General features: G+C 40.2%; 1 protein-coding gene across 1 annotated transcript in view; it reads right to left on the reverse strand.

Annotated features, from left to right (window-relative positions):
• Positions 1 to 25695, reverse strand: part of LOC111143961 (ELKS/RAB6-interacting/CAST family member 2) — a 943496-nt gene that overhangs the window by 341381 nt on the left and 576420 nt on the right. Inside the window, exon 16 of the mRNA XM_022497998.1 lies at positions 24999 to 25159. Within this exon, the coding sequence (XP_022353706.1) occupies positions 24999 to 25159 (161 nt within the window). The remainder of the gene's footprint in view (positions 1 to 24998; positions 25160 to 25695) is intronic.

A 25695-nucleotide genomic window follows, 5' to 3' on the forward strand; every position in this document is an offset into this window, starting at 1 on the left:
TTTAGGCCATTAACACCCCCATGATATCGGGACCTATTTCAAGTACTCCAAAGTTACCCTTTTTTTCCCCTTTATTTTATTTTGGAGGGGGGTTCCTTTTTGCCGTTCATTCCAAGATCTTTAGTTTTAACTGGATTAGCAAATTAATAGGCAAATCAACAACCCACTAAGAGCCTTCTACTTATAGGAGAGCTTTGAGATTATAAAGACCCAGGCAGAAGGCAAGGGTTAGCATCCCAGCCCTCCTCCATGTTAGCTGTATGGTTTAGGCAAGTTTACTTAGCCTCTTCGACCTTCAGTTTCCTTCTCTGTAACCTGGAAAGAATATCTTCTTCATCAGGTTGTACAAGGAGTAAGTAAGATGGAAAGCACTGAGCTCTGTACCTGTGTTCTGTAAGCCACATATGTTTAGGACATGCTCAGTAAGTGTTTGACACTGCACTAATCCAAGTAACAACTATTTGGCAAAGATAGAATTGTAGTGTTGCTTGGTCTGGTTTTTTAATTATGAAGGTGAGGCTGTTTCAAGGTCCATTTTTTAATTTATAATATGTGCCAGGAACTCAACTAGGAGCTATTTACATAGACTATATCTTCATTTGTCAGAGTGGCACGATCTACGGGCTCTACATTCTAGCTTCTTCTGAAGAATATGAGAGAAGTCATGTGCCCACCTCAAAGCTACTGACAGAGGCAAAGGTCCTTGGAACGCCATGTCCCTTCACACAGGTGAAGTTGTTTGGCATGTACCCTTCCTTCTGCTGGAATACAGATGTGATGGCTGGAGCAACAGCAGCAATTTTACAACATGAAGTCAAAAGCTGACCACATCAAAGGTTAAGATAGGATGGCAATAGTAAAAATACCATATGTTTCTGGACTGCCTACCTCCAAACTTACCTTATGTGAAAAAACAAATTATTCAATTTGGGAGTATTCTGTTGGGGCAGGCAAGTACAACTGCAGCTGTTACCTACCCCTGATTTCTCTTTGGCTTAGAAGATGTGGCTACATAGAAAAGAGGATTTCTGGGCACCTGCACATTTGCCTGGGCCTATTTAAGGAAGGATTATATGGCAACCTGAGATGCATAATATCTGCTGCTCAAACTTGTCACATTTCCCTTTCTAGCGGCCCGACCACATGCTGCAGGATCACACAACACAATTACTAAATCATGGTTTTATCACTGTCTGTGATATTTTGGCTTCCCTTGGGTTCCAAAATATTATGTTTAAAAATCTCCATACTTGCCCTTGGTTGTGTTCCAAAAAGAAAAGACATTACTGGCGAGCATGTGCCTTCCTAAGAAGCACTGACGAGAGTACATCTTGAAGTGAGCACATTAATGGGTGTCCTTTAAACCCTCCACTTCCCATTTTCCCATTAGAGCCTCCTTAATTTAGCACCTCAGGATTCTACTTAAATTACCTTCTTAGTCAGGATTAGGGGAGCAAAAGGAGACCACAGGGCCCTGACCCTGACAGTTCAAATTGTCAGCGCCAAGAGACTGACACACTTTTCTCCCCACTAATCCCACACTGCATGGCATGGTCTCAATTTTGGAGAAATCCGAATGCTTATACACTTAGCCAATTCCCAAGTGATTCAGATAAACTTAGTACCAAATAAGTGAGGCATTTATGTATCTTGAATATCTCTACTTGCTCAATGCCAGGCCCTCAATATTTCGATAAAGTGATGACAGGAAGAACACAGAGAACAAAAAGTGAAAGCAAAGAAAATAGTCTAAGTACATGGGAAAACGATGAGCCTCTAGAATTTATTTTGTATATTTGAAAGGAAATATATGTTCATAACGCAATTTTCAAAATGTAGATTTTAGAGACAAGATTGGTTTTCCTTCCCTTTTTTGAGGAAACCAAAGTAGATTTGGGCTCAGAATATTCAAGGGCAATTTCTAAAAGCCACTCGGAATTGTCTTCTTCCTGAATCTGCCAAAAAAAACTGCACCAAAAAGAACTTTCTGTCTGTAGCAGCACAGTCAAATAGAAATATAATATAAGCAAAATTTTCTAATAGCCACATTTAATATGTAAGAAAATATAAGTGAAATTAATATTAATATTTTTATTTAAGCCGATATATCTAAAATATTATTACTTGAATATATAATCAATATAAAATGTATTAGAGATAGTTTATATACTTTTTTTCCACACTAAGTTTTTGAAATCAGGTATCTATTTTATACTCACAGCACACCTCAATTGGACATAGTCACATTTCAAATGCTCAATAGCCACATGAGGTTCATGGCTCCTGTACTGGACACTAGTCTATAGTACTTATCCTGTAAACACACATGCACACGGTCAATGGCACAAAGACTATCATTACAGCAGAGTAACATGTATATTTTTTTGATACCTCATGCCCATCCCATACAATTACATACATACAGCATAGCCATTGTATAGCTTAATCCAGATGAAACTGCTGAGATGCAACCATTCTTAACCTACAAATATGGCAATTTCATATGGTTCAACTTAATATTTTAACCCAAAGAGCTCATGAGAGGGTTCATGGTGAGATTCAGAACTTAGGCTTACAGCAAGCCTCCAATCAAATCACTGTCTTGAGTGGTCGCTGATTGCAGAAGTATGGGCCAATGACATTTCAGGTCCAAGTGCAGCAATTCATTAACTGCTAAGTTGTTTCCTCTTTTCTTGGCCAAAACACAGTTCCTACAAACCTGGCTGAAAGATAATATTTGATCAAAAAGTAAGGCAGTGGCCACTGATAAGTGTTACTGGCCACCATGTGCAGCTCGAGGTCTATGGCTGCAGACTCCTGGAAGCATATCACTTAGAAGCCTCAGAAGCCCCTCAAACTCAGTCTTTGCAAAACCATAACCTCCAAAACCACCACCATCACCATTGTCGTCATCATTGGTACTATCATAATCACCGTCATTGTCTTCACCACTACTGTCACCAACACCATGACCATCACCACTGGGTCATCACCACCCCAACAATCACGGTCATCATCATCCATCATCACTACCAAGAGCATTATCACCATCATCACCAGGCCTATCTATATAAGTCCTTACTTAGTTCCTTTACCCACTTCCCTAAGACATCTTCACTCTTTCACCCAGGGAACTCCTATTCAACCTTTAAGACCTTGTTTAAATATCACCATCAGAGTTCTTCTCACCTCACAGGCTAAATGAATTGCTCTCTCACTTCTGTGGAACCACTGAAAAAGTCCTTTGTACATGTCTCAGTTATACCATAATGACACAATTATGCAATCTTCTCTCCCAACTTTCAGTTCCTAGCACTGGGTCAGGTACTAACTCTAAGATTCAAAATAAATATAAATTGGTTGAATTCAGATGAATAGGTTTCATTACAAGGGCATTCACCATGTAGACATTCCTTGGATGCTGAGCTAAAAAATGATTTTGAGGCTGTAATCTGATATTTCCAATCATTCTATATATATTTTGCCTTTAGACAGATTGTAAATAAATATGGACATGGGCCATAACTTCTGTGTCTTTGTAGATTTTACAGCACTGTGCAGAGTCCCCCACTTTTAATAGCTTTATTGAAATATAATTCACATATCATACAGTTCACTCATTTAAAGTGTACAGTTAAACAGGTTTCTGTATATTCAGTTGTGAAACTATCACAGTCAAATTTTAGAAAATTTTCATTATTCCCAACCAAAACGCATACCATTACTAGTCACCTTTCATTCCTTCTCCTAACCTTGGGCTACTACGAAACTAATTTCTACCTCTGTGTATTTGCCTATTTGCATATAGACTGGATCATACAATATGCAATCTTTTGTGACTAACTTCTTTTATTTAGGATGATGTCTCCAAGGCTCTTCCATGTTGTAGCATCCATCAGTACTTCATTTCTTTTTATTGTCAAATATCATCCCATCTATGGATATACCTCATTTTGTGTATCCATTCATCAACAATCCACCCATTTTGGTTGTTTCCACTTTTATCATATTATGCATAAGATAGCTATGGATATTAATATACAACTTTTTAAATAGATGTATGTTTTCATTTCTTCTGGGTATGTACCTCGGAGTGGAATATGGATGTCTATCATATGGAAACTGTGTGTTTAACATTTGAAGGAATTACTAAACTGTTTTCCAAAGTGGCTGCACCACTCTACAATCCCATCAGCAATGTGTGAGGCTTCCAGTTTCTTCACATCCTCAGCAACACTTGTTATTCTCTATTACATTAGTTATCCTTGTGAGTATGAAGTGATAGCTCATTGAAGTTTTGATTTATATTTCCCTAAGATTAATGATGTTGAGCTTCTTTTCATGCATTTAATGGCCATTTGTTTATCTTCTTTGGAGATATGTCTACTCAAATCCCTTGCCTTTTTTTAATTTTTATTATTAATTTTTTAATTTTTTAATTATTTTATTAATTTTTATTAAGTTGTACAAGTTCTTTATATATTCTGGATACAAGTCCCTTATGAGATATGATAGCAAATATTTTCTCCCATTTTGTGGATTGTCTTTTCTTGATGGTGTTCTCTGAAGCATAATAGTTTTTCACTTTGATGAAGTCCAATTTATCTATTCCTTTTTTAGTTGCTTGTGGTTTTGGTGTCATATTTATAAAGGCTTTGTCTAACAAAAGGTCACAAAGATTTATATCTATGTTTTATTGTAGGAAATATTACAGTTTTAACTCTTACATTTAGATCTGTGATCCATTTTGAGTTAATTTTTGTATATGGTATGAAAGAACCTTTCACACAGCTTAGGGGTTTTGGAAATAAATAGTCCATACATTTTCTTTTTATGGATCTCATAACACATTACCAATAGTTCCTCTTCAATGGCAATGAACTCATGCTTTCTCATGAGCATTTTATAGAGACCTGGCATTCAAGATGTTCTAAGAATTTTGTACAGGGAGAATCTAAGAAAGCTAAAAAGACTATTCATCATTGAAACATTGATAATGTTGGGAAAATTCCTCAAATTTTGATTTTATATTGTCCTTTGATATTTTCCTTTCATTGTCTTGAGTGATTTCTATATTCTGAATACTGAAAATTCAGTAGATGTTTATGGTTTCTTGGTTTTTAGTGTTCTTTCTTCTCTTTCCTTATCCCCCTCCCTACCTCCCTCAGTTCCTTCCTTCTTCCCTTCCTTCCATTCTCTTTCCTCCTTGCCTTTTTCATCCATCCTTCCTTCCTCCTTCTCTCCTTCCCTCTCCCCTTCCTTCCTTCCTCTCTGCTTTCTTTTTTTTTTAATTTTATTTTTTATAAACATAATATATTTTTATCCCCAGGGGTACAGGTCTGTGAATCGCCAGGTTTACACACTTCACAGCACTCACCATAGCACATCCCCTCCCCAATGTCCATAATCCCACCCCCCCCAAGCCCCCTCCCCCCATCAACCCTCAGTTTGTTTTGTGAGATTAAGAGTCACTTATGGTTTGTCTCTCTCCCAATTCCATCTTGTTTCATTTACTCTTATCCTACCCCCTTACCTCTCTGCTTTCTAACTAAAGTGTAATCTCACTGAAAATACCTTCTATAGATGTTTTCAAAAACATTTGTCAGCGATTACTCCCCACCCCATGCCACACACAGTGCCTAGAATAAGTCCTGGCAATAAGTGTTTAAGGGTTTAATTTGAACAGTCAAATCCTATCCCTGGGTTCCAAACCAAACTATAAGGATTCCCTTCACCACAATGACTGTACACGCACTGTTCTATCCATTATCAATTAAAAAACATTTATTTTATAATAATTGAACAAAAACCATTACTCCATGTAAATGAAAAATATCAAGAGAAAAAATAACTGTACAATCATGACATGTAAATTCATGCATAGGAAAACAGACTAGGAAAAAAAGATAATTCAAAATGTCAAGGCTTTTCCTTGAGCAAATTATTTCTTCTTTCTATTAGCCAACATTTGTCATAATATGCACATTTAATTTCTATTTTTTAAAAAAGAGGTCTCTTTCAAAAAAATTATTTATTCTTGATTTTTCAGATATAAGAGGGATGTAACATCATTGCTACCAGTCACTTGAAAATGTTATCTAAGAGAAAGCATTTTTATAATTACAAAGTCCTATACAAATATGACTTTACTACTGTTATGTTGAATAATAATAATATAATATAATTCAATCTGTTATACTGTTAAAATAGCTAGCACTTATAGAATTTTTGGTCATTTAGCACAGATAATCTTCTGTATTCATTTGCCATGAGGATAACATACCTCCTTCTCCCCTGCCTTACTGATCATGGGTGCATTTCTACATATTAAAGATTAATTTACTAGCTCCTAAACCTTTAAATGAAGTAGCCTCTACACCTTTAGGGCTTATCAGGAAGCACATGAGTTGTGTGCGGAGGCCATGCACAAACACATGTGCAGAGTCAAGCCCTGCATCTCCAACAGGCAGGCTCTGCTCCTGCTGGTGGGGCAAGGTGGCCATAATATGACCTGTGTCTAAGACGCTGGAATCCAGCAGATGCTCATGCATTTTATTCAGTTTGTTGGCTGGATTTAAGAACCTTGGAACCTGTAGTTGATTAGTTCTGCTCTGGGTGCCACTGAGGCCCAGGGGAATGATGCTAAGAGGGTTTCAGGAGACAAGGGCATAATTCAGTCAGCCTACAAAAAAAGGAAAGAAGCAATCTTGGCAACAGAAGCCTGCCTTCCTTCCCTCCCAGATGATTTTGGAGAGCTCTTGTTCTTTGGACTTTGACGTCAGAGGCTGAAGCTTTCCTGGTCCTTCACTGGCTGCTGCTCAATAAAAACACCATCCCATTCCATCATTTTGATCATCATTATTTCCTCAGTTAATAAAACTTAAAGAAAGCATGTTTTCAGAGATAGCTGCTAAGGGGCAGAGGCCCATTTTGGCTGAGGTCAGCCTTGGCAGAAGTGAACTCTTTTTTTCCTAAGGTTTTATGCTCTTTTGGTAAAATCATATTGTTTCAAAAATTAAAATAATAAAACATTAGTTATGCAATGGAAAGTGGTTCAAGTTTGCTGCCACAAATTTTCATGTATACACTTTTAGTTGCATTAAAAGCTACACTCCAAGCTGGTGTTTTAAATATTTTTTAAGCTCAATATCTCCCTGAAAAATTCCAGACCAGTTCTGGGAGTTTCTTTTGTTGTGCATTTTATTTTTTAAAATCCTCTCTTATTATAAATATATTATTACTAATACCATCATCAAGGAAGGGCAAGGCTGAAAATTTCATATCCAATTACAGCTGACCAGTGTGAAGGTAAACCACATAACAACACACTGTGGACACAGCATCTCTAATGGTAGCTTGAAAAAAATGACTTAGGTTAGTAGCCAACTTTCAATGGCCAGTTAAGAAGAAGGTGAGAATAAAGGGAAAGGGGGGCTCTATCCCTGATGGAGGGAAGCTATTTGTTTTGAGGCAAGGATAAGGCTAGGAGTCGAGGATGTTGTGGTGGAAGATACGCTATCATTGCATCCTTATGGGAGTGATATCTTTGAACCCCTTCCCCCCATATAAATGAGCACTTCCAAGAGAATCTCCCAGAGCTGTTTTGGAACAGAATCTAATCTGCTCAACTACTGAGTTGTTTTTATTGGTCATTTGAATATTGTATTTGATTGTGAGTCCCCTATGAAACACTCTTCCCTTCCGCCTTCTGTATCCCTTAGGTCTTGTGTGCACTGTTCCTCCCAATCTCCATGCTTCCTTCCAATCTGGATTAGATGTCCCAATACCCCCAGGACCTTCCTTATCAGAGTACTTACTCCATTTTTCCATCTTCCTCATTAGTATGTGAGTTCTCCTAGGCAGGGACCATGTCACTAGGGCCAGACTCAGTGTCCAGCCCATAGAAAATGTCCAGTGACTAATTGTGGAAAGCATATATAAAGAATATACAGAATACCCAAAGAAGATGGATTAGAATAGTGAGGGCCCTCTAGACCTGTTACAAAAAGAGGAAAAGAAATAATGGGTACTTTCAGATGGAGATGAAATGATTCTGCAGTATAAAGGGCACCTGGGTGGCTCAGTGGGTTAAAGCTTCTGCCTTCGACTCAGGTCATGATCCCAGGGTCCTGAGATCGAGGCCTGCATTGGGCTTTCTGCTCAGTGGGGAGCCTGCTCCCCACTCTCTCTCTTCCTACTTGTGATCTCTCTTTCTCTGTCAAATAGATGAATAAAATCTTTAAAAAAAAAATAAAGGTATGAGAGAGAAGACAGGAGAATAACTTTAAATACTCAAAGACTATAAAGATGGATTAAATACCTAAGTGGCCTCAAAAAGGAAAATGTAAAAGAACCAAGAGCAAGAGGATAAGATGAAAAAGGAAGTTATTATAGTGGAACAAAGGCAAACATTTTAAGAAAGAGTTCTCTGAAAAGAGAATAAGTTTCCTTAGAACACTCATGTAGATTTATTAAGACTTACTAAGTAGTATAACAGTTTTATATGTATTAACCCATTTAATCATCAGAGAAACCCCATAAGGCAGGCAATGTCATCTCTATATTTGATCAAGGTCATAGTGCAAGCAGAGTGAGTGGTAGGGGCAAGATCAAACCTAAGTCATCTGACCCTTCAAAGTCCAGGTGCTTGGCCCTTATGCTAATGCATTCCTCATCATCTTTTGATACTGGGCAGATACTAAAGGACCCCTTCCCAGAGATGATACAGAGGAGTTAGGGAGCACCACCAGACAAGATAACAGGCTAGATGATATAAAACAGTTTGTTTCCATGACAATACTTATTGTCACCACTTGGTCTTGCTTGGCTCAAGGTCAACAAAATGTAATGGACATAAAGTCTGTCAACCAAAATGTAGTGGACATAAAGTCTGTTTTCATGTGGGACCCTAGCTTTGACATTTCTCCACCGTTTTGGAACAATTTTCTCCCTGCCTTCTACTGCAGCCAGCATTGGAATGCTGCCAAATCCCTGGCCCAGCTGTCATGACTCCTTGAGTCATTCCCCCCAAGAGCAACCAGATGTGAATGCCAAGCCCAAGACAAAAATCTGGCTCAACATAATGATGTCACATTGTTACCTAGTAGAGGGAGAGAAGGGCACAGAGGATATTTGGATACAGAAGCTATCTCACTGCTCCCTCAAATCACCAAGGTTGGATGTACAATAGATATTCCACTGGTCAAAACATCAAGACTAAGCTAAGCTCCTGGAAATCAGGGACTAGGTCTGAGTCATGACTGGATCAGCAAATAGCACAGTGGGAGGTCTCTAGTTATTGGTCACTAAATGATGGTTGAATGACAGTTAGTGCTTGAACATCACAGGGGCTAAAGCACCAACTCCCTGAAGAGTAAAAAAATCCATGTGCCACTTTTGACTCCCCCCAAACTTAACAACTATTAGCTCACTGTTGACTGGAAGCCTTTCTGACAACATAAACAGTCAAATAATGCATATTTTCTGTTTTATGTATTATATGCTGTATTCTCTCAATAAAGTATGCTAGAGAAAAGAAAATGTTACTTAAAAAATCACAAGGAAGAGAAAATACAGTGCCATTTATAGTACCACACTGTATTTATATAAAAAAAATCCAGTTCAAACTGTGTTATTCAAGGGTCAATGGTAATTAATGAACAAAGACTCTAAAATAACTTTGCAGGAGTTAAATTTTTGTCCCAGTGATATGGGGGCTTCTGGGAATGAGCAGATGTGATCATTAACAAAAACAGTGCAAGAAGCTGAATGGTTATCTTCAGGACTCACCAGAGATTCAGGAGTTTAACCTCATTACAAAGAAAGCTTAATTTTAATTTTATTCTCTACAGAAAAGCTACCATTAGTCAAGCCCCAAGAACCCTTAGGTGTAAAAGATGTGACCAATCATGTTCATGTTCACACTATGGAAGTTATTATTTCTTTAAAATCCTGGAAAGTTACCTTTCAGTAAAGAAGTTGGAAAGAGACACAATCAAGAAAAGGCTTTCCCTTCCAGTTAGTGTAGAAATGTCAATAACTGCTAAGAGATAACAAATACGCCACCCAACAAGTCAGCCCTGGGAACACTAAGACTTAAGCCTAAGTCAGGGAGAAGAGAGCTGAAAATCGATTAAGGAATGTGTCACGTGGTGTAAATCCTTCTGATTTCCCTGTATAATACCACTAAGTAGTCCACGTTGCTGTTTTATAGCAACATTAAAACAAATTAAAATTTAAGCCTCTCACATTTGGATCCCAGGGAATTTCAACTTTATGGGGAAAGGCCTTCATTACCATTCTCGTCCACCGTAAAGTATTTGTAATTTGGTGTCAAAAATGTTTATCTGAAAAAAAAGAGTGTTTATATTGAAATATTTATGGATGAAATAATATAATGTCTGGGAGTTGCTTCAAAAAATACCGGGATAGTCATGGGGAATTGCCAGATAGAAAGGAAACAGGATTGTCAATGACTGAATAATTACTGGGGTTAGGTAAAGCGTATATGGGGGTTCATTTTGCTTTTGTATATAATTGACCTTAAAAAAAAAGTTTAGCAGTATTTTATCTAAATGCATTGGGCCACCAGTTAAGAAAGAGATGATTTGGGGCGCCTGGGTGGCTCAGAGGGTTAAAGCCTCTGCCTTCGGCTCAGGTCATGATCCCAGGGTCCTGGGATCGAGCCCCGCATCGGGCTCTTTCCTTGGTAGGGAGCCTGCTTCCTCCTCTCTCTCTCTGCCTGCCTCTCTGCCTACTTGTGATCTCTCTCTGTCGAATAAATTAAAAAAAAAAAAGAAAGAAAGAAAGAGATGATTTTCAGGGATATTCTTCTCTGTTCCATGGAGGTACCCCTTGCTTTTGAAGGAAGGGAAAGTACCACTCGTTACACCAAACTTACAGTCCTATCTCATTTGAGGGTTTGTTCAGGCACCTGCATGGATCCCACGTTAAAGGCAGGGTTCTCAAGGTACCTTATTTTAAAAATATAACTTAGTAAGGAATTTTTGTCTTTTTTTTAAAGATTTTATTTATTTATTTGACAGACAGAGATCATAAGTAGGCAGAGAGGCAGGCAGAGAGAGAGGGGGAAGCAGGCTCCCCGCTGAGCAGAGAGCCTGATGCAGGGCTCGATCCCAGGACTCTGGGATCATGACCTGAGCCAAAGGCAGAGGCTTTAATCTACTGAGCCACCCAGGCACCCCAGTAAGGAATTTTTAACTGGCCAAAACTCTTTAAAATTCTTCTCTCCTTTAAACATAGGCATTTGGTAAATTCATCTTTCCAAATGAGAAGCTTATCTGACTTCCGTATATTCTTCACTGAAAGACTTTCTGAAGAAATGAAAGTCTGCATAGGAAACCTTTGGGGAAGTTTAGAAAACTGCTGCTCTAGAACATAAGATGCAGAGGTCGCCCATACATGAGAGTGGATCACATTGAAATCAGATGCATCGAACTCAAGAGCCTATGTCCCTGAAGAAAAGAAAATGGCTCTGAACGGTGACCAAGTTTCTAGTCTACCCCACGAAAGACTGCTAGATGAAGGGGCACTTGGGTGCCTCAGCTGTTAGGTGTCTGCCTTCGGCTTGGGTCATGATCCTAGGGTCCTGGGATCGAGCCCCACATTGGGCTTCCTGCTCAGTGGGAGCTGCCACTCCCCCTGTTGTGCTTGTGCTCTCTCTCTCACTCTCTCTCTCTGTCAAATAAATAAATAAAATCTTTTAAAAAATAAATAAAGACTGTTGGATGACATTGTTGAATGTGGAAAGAACTCCTTTTTATACTTTCTAAATCTACCTGGTCTGGTGCCACGTGCCTCCAGATGAGAGAAGGCCTGCATGCTAGACAGCCCAGTGTTACAATGCTACTGGTCCCATTACCACACTGGCTCGAGGTCCATGTATTCCAGAAAGGGACTGAGCTGCTGGTCCACAGTGAGAAAAAATAAACATAATGCAGGCTATGACTAGACGAGCTCTTCTCAACCAGGGCTGATTTTACTTTCTAAGGGGCTCTGGCAATATGTCTGGAGACATTTTTTACTGCCAACTGGAGGAGGGGACTGCTCCTGGCATCTAGTAGTTAAAGGCCAAGGATGCTACTAAACACCGGACAATCCATACAGCAAAGAATCATCCATCCCAGTGTCAATAGGGTTGTTGCAAACCCTCAGAATAGAGCTGTAGTTGCTACAGAAATCCTCTTACAGCCCCCGTGCTTGCATGGAGGAATGAAAGTGCTAGGGGAGCAGAACACAGAGGAGGCAGGAAGAAGGGAAAGCCAGGGGCATGCATCTCCACCACTCCCAGAGCCAATCTAACCTCCATTGTGTAAATGCAGATTCCTGTGGGTCTGTTGAAATCTTTCACTTCTCTCCTGGGGCTCCACTGCCAAATTCCTAAGACAAGCTCTCTCCCTCCAGAAGACTGCACCACTTCCCAAATAGCATGCCCACACCCAAATCTATCCTCTGTGCAAAAGCTAGAGACAGTATGGTGTGGTGGTCAAGCATGTGGCCAGACTACATGACAATCCTTAAGAGGTTCAAAATCACCACTGTTATGTGACCTTGGGCTAGTTACTTAACCCCTCTGTGTCTCTGTTACTTCAAATATAAAATGGAGATGATAACAGTACTTATCTTAGAGGGTCATGTGAAGATAATGATTTGTTTCGTGAGTGAATGAGTCTACGATTGAACAAATGCCTGAGTCCATGAAGAGTGCTTAGTTGTACCTCAGGCTAGAGTGCTACATTTAGAGCAGTTGCTTCTCAAAGCTGCAATGCCTTTAGCTTTATGGAAACCCCAAATGCTCTAAGCTTAGCTGAAAGGAGGCTACCCATGGCCTGGAGGCAGCTGACTTGTGCTCTGGCCAGGACGTCCTAGAATGCTCTCTTTCCTTCTATCTCAAGAATCTCTTCCCTCCTCAGTCAGGCCAACAGCCCCAAGCCTGAATTGTTTTCCCTTGTATGTGGCAGGAGCAGGAGGCTGTTTTCACTAGTCCTAAGACTAAGATTGACTCTGGGTACATCAGCCCCACGTCCTTCTGGGGCTGGGGCAGCAGCCGTCATTCATATTGAAGGGTCATTTGGAAGCCAAGTGTTTTTAGAAAAACCACAGAATGGCAGTTTTGTTTCAGTGTTTTGACTTAAGCATCAAACAATCTGCTTCTTTTTCCAAAATTACTTAATATGGGAAATGTAAACATTTTCTAACAGCACTTTCTCAAATCATCCTAACAAATCTCACACATATGACCATGACACCATGGACTTCCCAACTGTACCAGTCTGGGTCTGGCTGAAGACAGAATTCACCACAGATGGGTCCAATGAGGAGACTTCAATGAAAGGTCTACAGAGGAGAGGTGGGCAGGGTTAATAAAACAAGACATGGTGAGGCACCCAGAAACTGGCAACAGTGGGCAGCCATTTCCTTGCCTTGGGCTGAGGGGCAAAAGGAAACATGAGTTAATCCCAGCTAGCAGGAGCGGGGGATGGGGCATTGCTGAGAGGGAGCTGTAGTCATGAAGAGAAGTCTCTACCTCCAGAGACATGACCACAAAGCAAGAAGGGAACAGGAAGGAAACTCTCTAGCTTTTTTCTCCTCCCACCCTCCCATTTCCAGCACCTCCCATTGGCTTTGAACCCAATCAGGAGTCAGCCAGCAAAGGAACTCCAGAAATGCACCCCAGGGTGGGCAGCTTCCCAGGGCCAGCCTCCCCTCCCAAACAATGGCAGGAGGTAGGAGAGAGCATAAGGTTGGCCTACCCAACCCCATGTTGCCTTAGAATAAAGCCTTAGATGATGGAAGTCTTAGAAATGCATCAAAGGGAAAGTTTTCCAAGAAAACTTCCAGAGATAGAGCCAAGAGGAAAAAGAAGCTCCAAGCTCAGGGCTCATGAAGTGAACACACAAACACCAATTTCAAAACAGAATGGAAAGACAGCAATTTAACTTTTATCATAACTGCATGCTGGCACTAGCTCCAGTGCCCTCTGCAATTCTCACCAAGTAAGCGAAGTGCAGGGTATGAGTAATAACAGATTCTCAAAGTTGGCCACAGCCTTCCGCAGGTTCGAATTAAGATCCCAGGGATATTGGCTTAACCCAAAGATCAAGTCAAATACTGCACTTCAATTTTCACAATCCGTTGGTTCCCAAATGCCGTGACTGGAAAACCAAAGACCTCGGCCATACTTGATTGGCGGCTTGGCTTCAGGCGAGTGTTCTCAATTGTTTTGCTGCTGGTGAACTGAGTAGTCTCCTCTCAGAATCTCATTCTCCAGGCAAGATTGCCAGAGCTAGGCCCTTATCTCCCCAAAAAATGTATGCACATGTATGTACACAAATACACACACACACACACACACACACACACACACACACTCCTTCCCAGGTGCTTGGTCTGCTTCCTTCCCTAACAGTCAAAATTAGAATCTAGCAAGATAATCATTATGCTGAGAAAATCCAGAATATATTTTGAACGCCAGCATTTTGTAGGATACCAGAACATGGGTAGGAAAGGGAGGAGGAAGAAGGGAGAGGAGAGAGGATGGTGGTTAGAAGTAAAGGAAAGAAGGAAGAGGAAAAGGAAAAGAAAGGGGAGGCTGGGTGGAAAAGAAGGCAGGAGTGGCCAAGGTAGAGGGAAAGGAGGAAGAGGTAGCTAGCAGGAGGCAGAGTGTAACTTTCATCAGCATTCCTTCATTCTTTCAACACACTTGTATTAAATGCTTTCCAGGGATCCAAAACATTCAAAGCCTTCCCCACCTCCATACAATGCCTTGCCCTATAACCCTATATGTCTTCACTGACTTGGAGCCTTTGTGATGTCCTCTTCCAGTGAGGATGAGGATCTTGATATTTACCTGTTCACCCTCCATATCTTAGGGCTGGGCTTCCCCGATCATATCTGGATTACATTTTACCTATGCCAAGAAGATACTACAAGAAGGTAGAAATCCTTCTAAGTTGGGAGTCCTTCCAAGTCCTGCCCTTCACAGTTCTGGCAGGCAGCTGACATCTGGGCAACAGTCTATTTCCCACTGATGCCCTTAGTCTCTACTCTGACATACATTCTTTAACCTTTGCAATGTCCTTCTATCCTTTTTGCCCTAAACAACATTGCAAGAAGTGTTCCCGAGCAAAAGACCTAGCAACCCAGAGGGATGTGGTAATGGAGGGAACAAATAGAAGGGAGAAACAAAGGTGGAGAGAAAGGGGCATCGATTTATAGAGCTGACTAGAAGACTAGCTCATTGAGAAATGTCCAATTTCATACCTTCAATTTATAGTTGGGCAAACAGGGGGACAAAAGACAGCCACAGGTTAAGAAATGATGGAAACACCAGAGCTAGAAGGATTGCATGGTCTGTTGACCAATTGGCATGGATGGATCAGGTCTTTCGTATCTTAGTGAGGATTCATATTTATAGGGACCACAGTCTCCTAGGCATTTGGATCTGAGACCTGTGCCAATTCCACTGGCATGAACCTCCATGGTGAGCTGGTCTACAGTCCCAAGGAAGCGAGCCAGAGTCAAGAATTCAGTCATTTACACAAAACAGAAAATCCCCAGGCCTTCAAGCCATCTGGGTCAAGATCATGATCCTGAATGGGGAAAACATATCCTGTATGAGTCCCCTTTGAAAATAAGTCAAATTAGGGCGCCTGGGTGGCTCAGTGGGTTAAGCCTCTGCCTTCGGCTCAGGTCATGATCTCAGGGTCCCGGAATCAAGGCCCGCATCAGGCTTTCTGCACAGTGGGGAGCCTGCTTCCCTCTCTCTCTCTGCCTGACTCTCTGCCTATTTGTGATCTCTATCTGTCGAATAAATGAAGAAAAATCTTAAAAAAAAAAAAAGAAGTAAAATTAAATCAGAGATGAGACCCTATAAAGCTTTTCTCTCTTCCCAAATTTAAACACACATTCTTTAAAAAGGGAGGCTAGTTATGGGTTTCTCAATGCTCACTATTGGCATGTAGAGGTGGATCATTCTATAATGTTATAGAGGCTGCCCTGTGCACTGTAGGATGCTTAGCAGCATCTCTGGTCTCTACGCACTAGACGCCAGTAGCAACTCCCCTTTAATTGCGACAACCAAAATGTCTCCAGACTTTGCCGAATGTCCCCTAGGGGGCAATATTAACCCCATGCTGAAGCACACTGCTTAGAGAATCAGACCACTAATGGGGTCATCTGAGTCCAAAGCTCTGTTTACAATGGGAGAGAGTGGGTCGCGCTGGCCTCAGCTCACTCAGCTATAACTTACAGATTCAGGCTGTGAACTCAAGTCCCAAGAGCCCTGCTCACTGGACCAGAGAATTCTCATTGCAGGATCTGATGTATGACCCTGGCTGTACTGTCTGGCCCTTGGTTTCTCTTTGTGTGATGTAGTTGTCCCATCCATTGCCTCCTGAGGCTAAACCTGGCAGCACCCCCCACAGCATTGGATCAAGTACTTAAAAAATTCCTCCAACAGGATGTTGCTCTTGGATTGGGAGAAGGACCACAACTGTCCCCTTTGACTTGCCATGCTTTATGAGATTGGAAGATTTGTACATTTCTCTTTCCCTGTTCTTAATGGTTGACCTTCCCTAGACCCCATGGAGCTGCTGTGAGGATGGAGATAACATAAAGTATGGTGGCTGGAATTATTTAAGCTCTACAATTCACAAGCATTCAGATTATTTAACTGCTGATTATGATTATTTAAGCTGAAAGATTACACCACTTTAGCTCAGAAAATGTTTGTATTTCCATTAAAAACCACCAGGCCAAGGGCCCTTTTGACTGACATTTTTCACTATTAAAACTATACATACAGGGGCGCCTGGGTGGCTCAGTGGGTTAAAGCCTCTGCCTTCAGCTCAGGTCATGGTCCCAGGGTCCTGGGATCGAGCCCCGCATCGGGCCCTCTGCTCAGCAGGGAGCCTGCTTCCTCCTCTCTCTCTGCCTGCTTCTCTGTGATCTCCGTCTGTCAAATGAATAAATAAAATCTTAAAAAAAAAAAAAAAACTATACATACAGTGCATGTTTTTGGTGAGAAGACAGTGTGTCCCTTATTTTGTTTTAAGATAAGGAAGCTGACTTCAAAGGCCTCTTCCAACTAGCTAGCTCTCTTCCAATCCTCCCTCCGAACATCATTCCAGCCTGCTGTCTTGCACCCCAGAAGCAACTTGGAAGAAGCACCCATCTGCCTATTGCCTTCTACTATTTAATCAAAACCAGTCGTGTAATTCCTACACTTAAAATTCTTAACAATGACATCTAAGTTCTTCACTCAGAGACGGTGTGCTCAGTAGTAAAGATCATGGACTATAGTGTTAAACAGACTTGCATTTGAGTTCCAGGTGTCTGGGACTCAGTTTCTGCATCTACGTAGTGGGAACAATAACATTCCCTAACTCACAGGAGGTGGCAGCAATGTGCCCCTGCCTGACAAGTAATGAGCACTTAATAAAAGTTTACTGGCAATAGTAATTCCATCACCCAAAGTCTTGCGTGCACTGAACAGTATATATGTCTAGGCTAGTTTAATTCTCTGAAGGCATGTGAATCAGAGATAATATATTCCTTGAGGCAAGGAGAGTGAAGGGCTCTTGATTCTACCCGACATGCAATTTAACCAGTAATTTTTTCCCTGTAATGATTTGTGAAACATGTTTCTGCTTGGCTAATACATTTTACATCTAAAGAGTTTTAAGAAAAATAACACAATGTATAAAACTACAGAAAAATTCTATTGTGGTCCTAATAGAGAAGACTGTGTCCTAAACCAAGCACTCATTTTGGCTTTTGGCAAGTTTCTGCATTTAAACACAGTTTCTCAAGGGAAGCACAAAGTAGATTTTGGCATCTCCTAAGTGTCATCCACATTTCAGGTCATTTGTTTAGTGAAATTATGGCTAGAATTCCTCATTGGAAGCACTATGATCACCCTGTTGCTCCCTACCTGGGGATGGAAATTCCCTCCATAGCAAGCAGAACAGGTGTTTTTTGCTAGCACAGGAATTGCTGACACACCTCGGGAGCTGCCTTCAAAAGCTACAGAGTCTTCCTTCCTTCCTCCTTTCTCCTTTCTGCTGACTGAATGTGGACAGGATGGTTGCAGCTAAGACAAAAGTCTTGCATCGGGGTGAAAGCCATATGCTGAGAAAGGCAAAGCATCAAGACAGGAGAAGCGGAGGTCCCCAGTGACTACACGGCTACTTGTATGAGCTTCTGGAATGTGAGGTTTTCTGTTCCTTGCATCTAAAGTTAATTAGACCACTCCACTATTCTAAAGGTATTTTCGTTGCAGTTAAGTTTTACTTATGCACTGTAAGCTTTGTGTACAGCAGGTCTTTTCCACTAAAGGCACTAACACACCAACTTCAGGGTTACAAGAGAGAAACAGAAATCATGAGTGATAAGCATTTATGTGACTGTCTGAAGCACAAACCACAATTGGTGTTGGATAAGCAGTTCTTTATGACTTTTATTTTCCCTCTCTCTGTCACCTGTCCTCAATCAGAGCAGGTAACCTGGAAAGCTGTGATGAGCTTCATCAGTGTACTAGCTGATTCCATTTACTTTTCAAACTGAGCAGGTGGTAAATAGAAACAACCAGATAAATTAGGACATTCTACAACACATTACCATGGGTATTTAATATTTTTTAAATTGGACATGTTGAAGTTTTTCTAAACAGACCATTAGATACAGAAAGGATTTCATTGTAGCTCCCCTCAAAATGTTGAAAGCATTAGGGCTAATTTGGAATTTGAAGATAGGATCAGTATATGTGAACTATGAGTTTACCTAACATATTAACATGCAACATAACATTATATATTCACTCACACACATACATACATATGCACATACATATATGACATTTTGCCACTTAAAAATCACTTTTTCGGGGCACCTGGGTGGCTCAGTGGGTTAAAGCCTCTGCCTTCGGCTCAGGTCATGATCCCAGGATCCTGGGATCGAGCCCCACATTGGGCTCTCTGCTTGGCAGGGAGCCTGCTTCCCTCTCTTTCTCTCTCTCTGCCTGCCTCTCTGCCTACTTGTGATCTCTCTGTCAAATAAATAAATAAAATATTAAGAAAAAATCACTTTTTCATAAGTGCATAATTTCATTAAATCCCCATAGCATCTCTGTAAGATGGTGCAACTGAGTTTATTAATTTTAAGTAATGGATGCCTTCAAAACTCCCCTCCCAGGCTTCATTTATCCTGTCCAAATTACCAGGCACTTAGGATTCCTCTCTAAAGAAATGTGATTTGTCTCTTCTCATGCTGGCATGAAATAAAGAATAAATTGATTTTATCATTTTCTGCACACCCTGCCTCTCCTTTGAAGGGTACTTACCTAATGAGTAGCTCTCTCAAAAAGGATCCTAGATCAAAGAAGCCAACAGGATGATGCCTTGGAAGAAGCGGCTGCCTCACCTCACTATAAACTTCCTAAGATAGCTTAGTATACACAAAGGCTTCTGAGGCTATCTGGAGAAGATGCCTAAAAGGCAACAATACTGAGTAAATTAAGATGGATCTTACATCATCAGATGAGTTAAAAATATAGAGGTTTTCTTAAAATCTTTATGTAACACAAGCACCAGAAACCACCACAAGTCTGAAATACACACTTTAAATCATGTAACTATTAACCAGCTCTCAAAACCCTACTCATTCTGTACTTAATACTAAATTAAACTTATCAGTCAGCCTGCCTATCTGCCTATTAAATTACTATGCTAGTTTAAATCTTCTGAGCAGGCACACACAGATAGATTTTAAGTATACTATATCTCATGGCCTTCAATTCCTTTTAGCCACAGATATCAAGTTCACCTGTCACAAATTAAATAACTGAGCTTTGGTTATTGAAATGTAAGCTTATTAACCAACATTAATAAAACCAAACATATAGAATGATGTTCTAAGTATTATTTTAATAAAATTCCTTTTAAATAGGAGCAAATGTAACAAAGATGAAGCATTAGGAAATGTTGTAGCAAGAGGTTTTAAATATTTTTTTAAGTAAAAGAATAATCTTATAGGGGCACCTAGGTGGCTCAGTGGGTTAAAGCCTCTGCCTTCGGCACAGGTCGTGATCCCAGGACCCTGGAATCAAGCCCCACATCAGGCTCTCTGCTCGGTGGGGAGCCTGCTTCCCCCCCACTCTCTCTGCCTGCCTCTCTGCCTATTTGTGATCTCCGTCAAATAAATAAATAAAATCTTTAAAAAATAAAAAGAATAATCTTATACACAAAGGAAAGTGAATATAGTGCTCTTCTATGAGAATACAGGATTGGGGCACCTAGGTGGCTCAGTCAGTACAGCAGCTAACTTCCGGTTTCTGCTCAGGTCATGATCTTAGGCTCCTGACATTGAGCCCCACATCAGGCTCCACGCTCAGTGGGAAGTCTGCTTGAGATTTTCTCTCTCTCCCTCTGCCTCCCCTCCACTGGTGTGCACTCTCTCTATCAAATAAATAAATCTTTAAAAGAAAAAAAAAAGAAAGAAAATGCAGGTTGGGGACTGTCAGTTCCTTTCAGTGTCAGAATAATGACAGGCAATTAGGATACTAACCAATAAAAACCAAACTGAATGGGGAGGTGTTGGGAGGAAGAATCCTCTATGAAATACAGTCAAAGGCTCTCCTCTGACCTAGGTCTCTAAAAGGGTTCTCAGTCTAGGAAATTACATTGAATTTTCCATGTTCCTCTTTATCCCAAAGACCTACAAGGGTCCTTACCTTTGGATTAGCTTTCTAAGTGGGATTCCAAATTTCCTTGGTTATAGGAAAAAAATATTTTTCTCATCTATCTATTCATTTATTTGCTTATTAGTTCATTCATTTCCTCCACTCATTTTACTAAAGTGCAAGCTTGATCAGGTGGGATTTTTCTGTTTGTTCACTTAGAACAACCCTTGCCACATAGTAGGTACTCAACGAATATGAATTTTTGTGCTAATTCATCCTTTCATTCCTCAAAAGTTTATAAAATGCCTACCACATGACAGGTTCTAGATATCCAACATTAAAAAGAAATTACACTATAAATAAAATAAAACCAACTCATGAGAAATCTTTAAATTAGAGGAATCAAGCAATATTTTCTCATTCTAAATTTAGTCTAAATTTAAACTAAGAAGATAATTTCCTACACTGCTCCAGGAGAATGAGAGGGAAAAATGCAGATGTTTATGGCACATGTCCTAAAATGATAAAACACAAAACAAAACACTGGTTATAAATGACAGCTGGGTTGTGGGGGTAGTTATCAAAAGGTAGCATGAGGGATCTTTATAATGATGGAATAATTCTATATATTGACTTTGACAGTGGTTACACAAATTTACACATGTGATGAAATTGCATATAACTAAATATATACACAAAACAAGTTCATTTAAACCCAGAGAAATCTGAATAAAGTTGGTAAGTTGTACCAATATCCATTTCTTGGTGTGATCCTATGCTATAATTTATAATTATTCAAAATATTACTATTGAGGAAAATGATTTCTTATAACTTATAAATGATAAATGATTTCTTATAACTGCATATCAATTTATAATTACTTAAAATTAAGTTAATAAGATAGAACAGCAGAAAACATTCTTTATATTGGCAAAACATTAAAAGAAAAACCAAGACAAGTGGGAATATTACACAGAAAGCCATTTCAGTTCCATGTAAGTACCAGTGAGGTATCTGCAAGTGCCAGTGGGAATGGTGTTCACCAGGGCCTGGTGAATTCCCTAGTAGTAATTCCATGGATGGGAGTCTGGTTTATGCACGCTGGGAGGCTGGACCCAGCTGCTTTCCAATTTTAAAACTCTGTGACACTTGATTTTACAACGAATTTAACAGACACCACCTTTCATTTCAAAAGCCCCTTTTATGTTTCAAAGCACTTTCACACATGCTGATTTATACTCATTTTCAGTTCAGTACTTTAAAAAAAAATCCTGTCTGTACAACAATTCTATAGAGTAGGCAAAGGAGTTATTATCACCTCCATGTTACTGAAGGGAAAACTGAGGTAACCAGGTAGTGATCTCCTTCAATATTATGGGTAAGTTAACATATCCCAGCTCCTTTCTCCTGACTCACGGCCCAACCCCTGCATCCTCTAACACCATACAACCTCTCCCTTCCTACACGGATTGGGAATAGCTAGACTTTGCCTAAAATTGCTTACAGGATACCTGCCAAGTTGAAAGAAAACCAATAGGGCGCCTGGGTGGCTCAATTAGTTAAGCATCTGCCTTCGACCCAGGTCCTGATCTCGGGGTCCTGGAATCGAGCCCTGTGTCAGTCTCCCTGCTCAGTGGGAGAGTCTGCTTCCCTTTCCCCCTACCCCTACTGATGCGTTCTCTCTCTCTCTCTCTCTCTCTCACTTTTGCTCTCAAATAAATAAAACCTTAAAAAAAAAAGAGAGAGAGAGAGAGACCCAATAATGCTTGTCACAAGTGACAGTAAATACTGACAGGGATATACCCATCTGAGTTTTTCCACTAACTTATGTTGACTCAGTTAATGTCCAGTAACCAATATGTCAACTCAGCTTAAAAATCAGGATTGATCAAACCAGGTGGTTGACTTGAACAGCCCAGGAGGCTCCTGAATCTAATTGGGATTTTTGGTCAATATAATTCCCCATACCTGTGTCCCCATAGTCCTGGGAAGGAGCCCATAAGTGGGGCTTCTGGGCCAGTTAAATAGTGAATAGGGTCCATATTGGGCTCAATGAAGCAGGGCTTTGTTACTTTTACCAAAGGAATTAACAGAAGAATTCTGTATTTATTTTGCAGTGGCAGAAGATTAAGCACTTGAGCAATAATGTGGCAATTCACCAAAAGAGGTCTTAGTTAGGTGCTATCTGAAATCATGAAATTAAGTGGGAAAACATACACACGGAAAAGGTTTATATGTTTAAGAAAAATAAATCCAAATTTTAGATAAATGATACTCTTCACAAAGTATACTAAACAAATGACATATTTTCATTGGCTGATAGCGTCATTTACGCACATATATCATTTTCTGTGTGCCAAGCCCTCCTGAGGGGCTCTCCTCTCAAACACTCCACGAAAGTCGTGACAGAAGGAAACAGAAAGGCCAGCGATGTTAAGGTCATTTCCCCTAAATCACACAGCCGCCAAGTGGAAGCAACAGGATTTCAACCTAGATCTGATGACTCCCAAATCGGTGTGCTTAACTGTTACTCACTCTCTCAAAATGCTGAAAGTATATGTCCTTTTTATAAACAAGACATAATGGACATTTCCTTAAAAAGCCGTAATAAATCACTCCAAGAGATACAGAGTTACCTTGGAGATAGCTGGAGAACAATGAGAGAAACTAGGCTGAACTTCACACATCACAACACACAAGGGGGCAGAAGTGGCGCTGGTGAATGGAAAAGAATAAAAAGCCTGAAGGAATCAATGTACTGCTATTGTTAATAAATTATTGTTCAAGCTGGTAATGTCACAGATGTTTGAAATACTCTTCCTCTTAGCTACATAAAATCCAGTCTTTGCATTCAATCTATTCACTCACTCGATAAACACTTACTGACCATTTACCATATGCTGGGCACTGTTCTAGGCATTATGATAACCACAGTGACTCAAACTGATGAAAGTTTCAGGCTTGGTGGAATGCACATAAGCTCCATGAGAAAATAAGACAGTAGAAAGGGAGGTTGATGTAGAAGATTTCAGTTTTAATCCTGGCCAGATGGCCTTAAGCAAATTACTTGAAATCTCTCTGAATCTCAGTTCCCTCACTTCTAAACTGAGGATAATAATATCTGTTTTTATTATGTATTATTTATTAGGAGAAATGCAAGTTTATGTATTAAAAAAACTACTTATTCTTTGGTCTTGGAGAAACTGAGGTAGTTGACAAGGAATGAAAGTTTTGTCCTCATTATTAAATCCTTCAAAATATTTCATTCCATATTTTCCATGATCTAAGCTTTCTGGGTTTAATGTTAACCATGTGTAAGACTTATGGGGTCAGGATAAGGTCATGCTTCCATACCTAGCCACCAATTTCAAAGTCTATGTTACAGGCTTAAAATGCCATAATTATGTACATTTCCCTTACTGTGGAAGGAAGTTAAATTATATCTTAGTGATTATTTCATCTTAACTTATAGAGAGAGATGCTGCTTCTTGCCTACTTCTTTAGGAACAGATCCACAGCCAAGTGATTATTTCTAAAATCTTTGAGCAATTTTCTTCCCTATGTTCTTCCATGGTGATATTATTTCGTGTTAAGAATGAAATAAGAGCTAGGTGGAGATGGGTGTGTCACAGCACCACAGGAAGTATCATTGCCCAGCATGAGGTCACACTTTATAGATTAAATCAAAGAAAGAGATTGGTTCCTGTCTCCCCCTACCCCTCACCTACCCTACCCTGGGGTGAGGGGGAAGAGGTAGCAGGGGGATTTCCAAGTCTGTTTTTATCAGCCCAGCAAATCAGAGTCCTTGCTTTCTAAACAAAGAGGTGCCAACCTTGAGACTCTATGAAAGCCAGCACAAGCTACGCATTGTACACATGTGAAAAGAATATAATTAACAAAGTTATAGTCACAATTAGGAAATACCTCCTCAGAAAAGTTTCCACTTAACTCTGAGCAGCACTCAAATTACTATTGTGCTTAACGAGGCTTCTGTCTCTTGGCCAGCTCAGACCTTTGAGACAAATCTAAGAATAACAGCGCCGTCCGCAAAACACAGACACACAAAATTTAATGCTGGATTTTTTTTTTTTAATAACAGATATGAAAAATGTGCAAATTGGGACATGGAAGCTATAACTAAAAAAAAGAAAAAAAAAGAAGCATAGTCACGGAAATGAATAGTTAAGTGCTGGGCAGATTATTCTTTCTTCAAAATCTTTGTCTTTTCTAGCCTTCCTTTCCCCATCCCTGAAGAAAAGTTAGAAAAGAAAAACCAGGAAAACAAAAATGGATACTCACTTCATCTCCAGGATCTCCTCCAGCTGTTTTCTCCTTTCTATCCGGAGGTTGGCCAAATGGGCTTCTTTTTCAGCTAAAGACTGCTGTGTGGAGGCCAGGCGTGCCTTGGTGGCATCCAGTTCCTGTCTGGTCTTCTCCAATGCACTCATCAGTTCCTCTATCTGAAAGGCACAGGGAACATGGTGTGTTATTTCTCCTTCATTCAAGCACCAGGCCTTCCTTGCTAGCCTGTATTCTGATAGACACAAAGGAATCATAGCCATCCTTGAACTGGGCACTGTATCTTAGAGTCCAATCTTTCTTTGTCACTGGTTGAAGATAAATGTTTCAACACAAGAAATGTCCAAATTTCTCCAGGGTCCTCATTCAATTGGATTATCCAATAACCTTTATAGAAACTATTTAATATATTTATCGGTAGTGGAAGGTATCTGGCTTGACCCAATTTCAACCTGTGTTTGGCAAAAATCTCAGATACTGCCTCACAGTTGGCGGAAGGCAACGCTCAAAATGCATTTGCCCAGCACAATATACTTTTGTGTGTAGGCCCCAGAGTATTCTGACAGGAAGTTAATCTACGTGTTTCAGATTCATTCATGTTTTAACCTATCCAAGTGTTGTTTGGCAAAAGCAATTTGATGTCCAAGGGGCCTCAGGAGCCCCCTCTCACCTCACCTCCCTGACTCACATTCAGGAA

The sequence above is a fragment of the Enhydra lutris genome, unplaced genomic scaffold (assembly GCF_002288905.1).
Source record: "Enhydra lutris kenyoni isolate GAN:26980312 unplaced genomic scaffold, ASM228890v2 scaffoldscaffold10, whole genome shotgun sequence".
NCBI classification, from domain to species: Eukaryota; Metazoa; Chordata; class Mammalia; order Carnivora; family Mustelidae; genus Enhydra; species Enhydra lutris.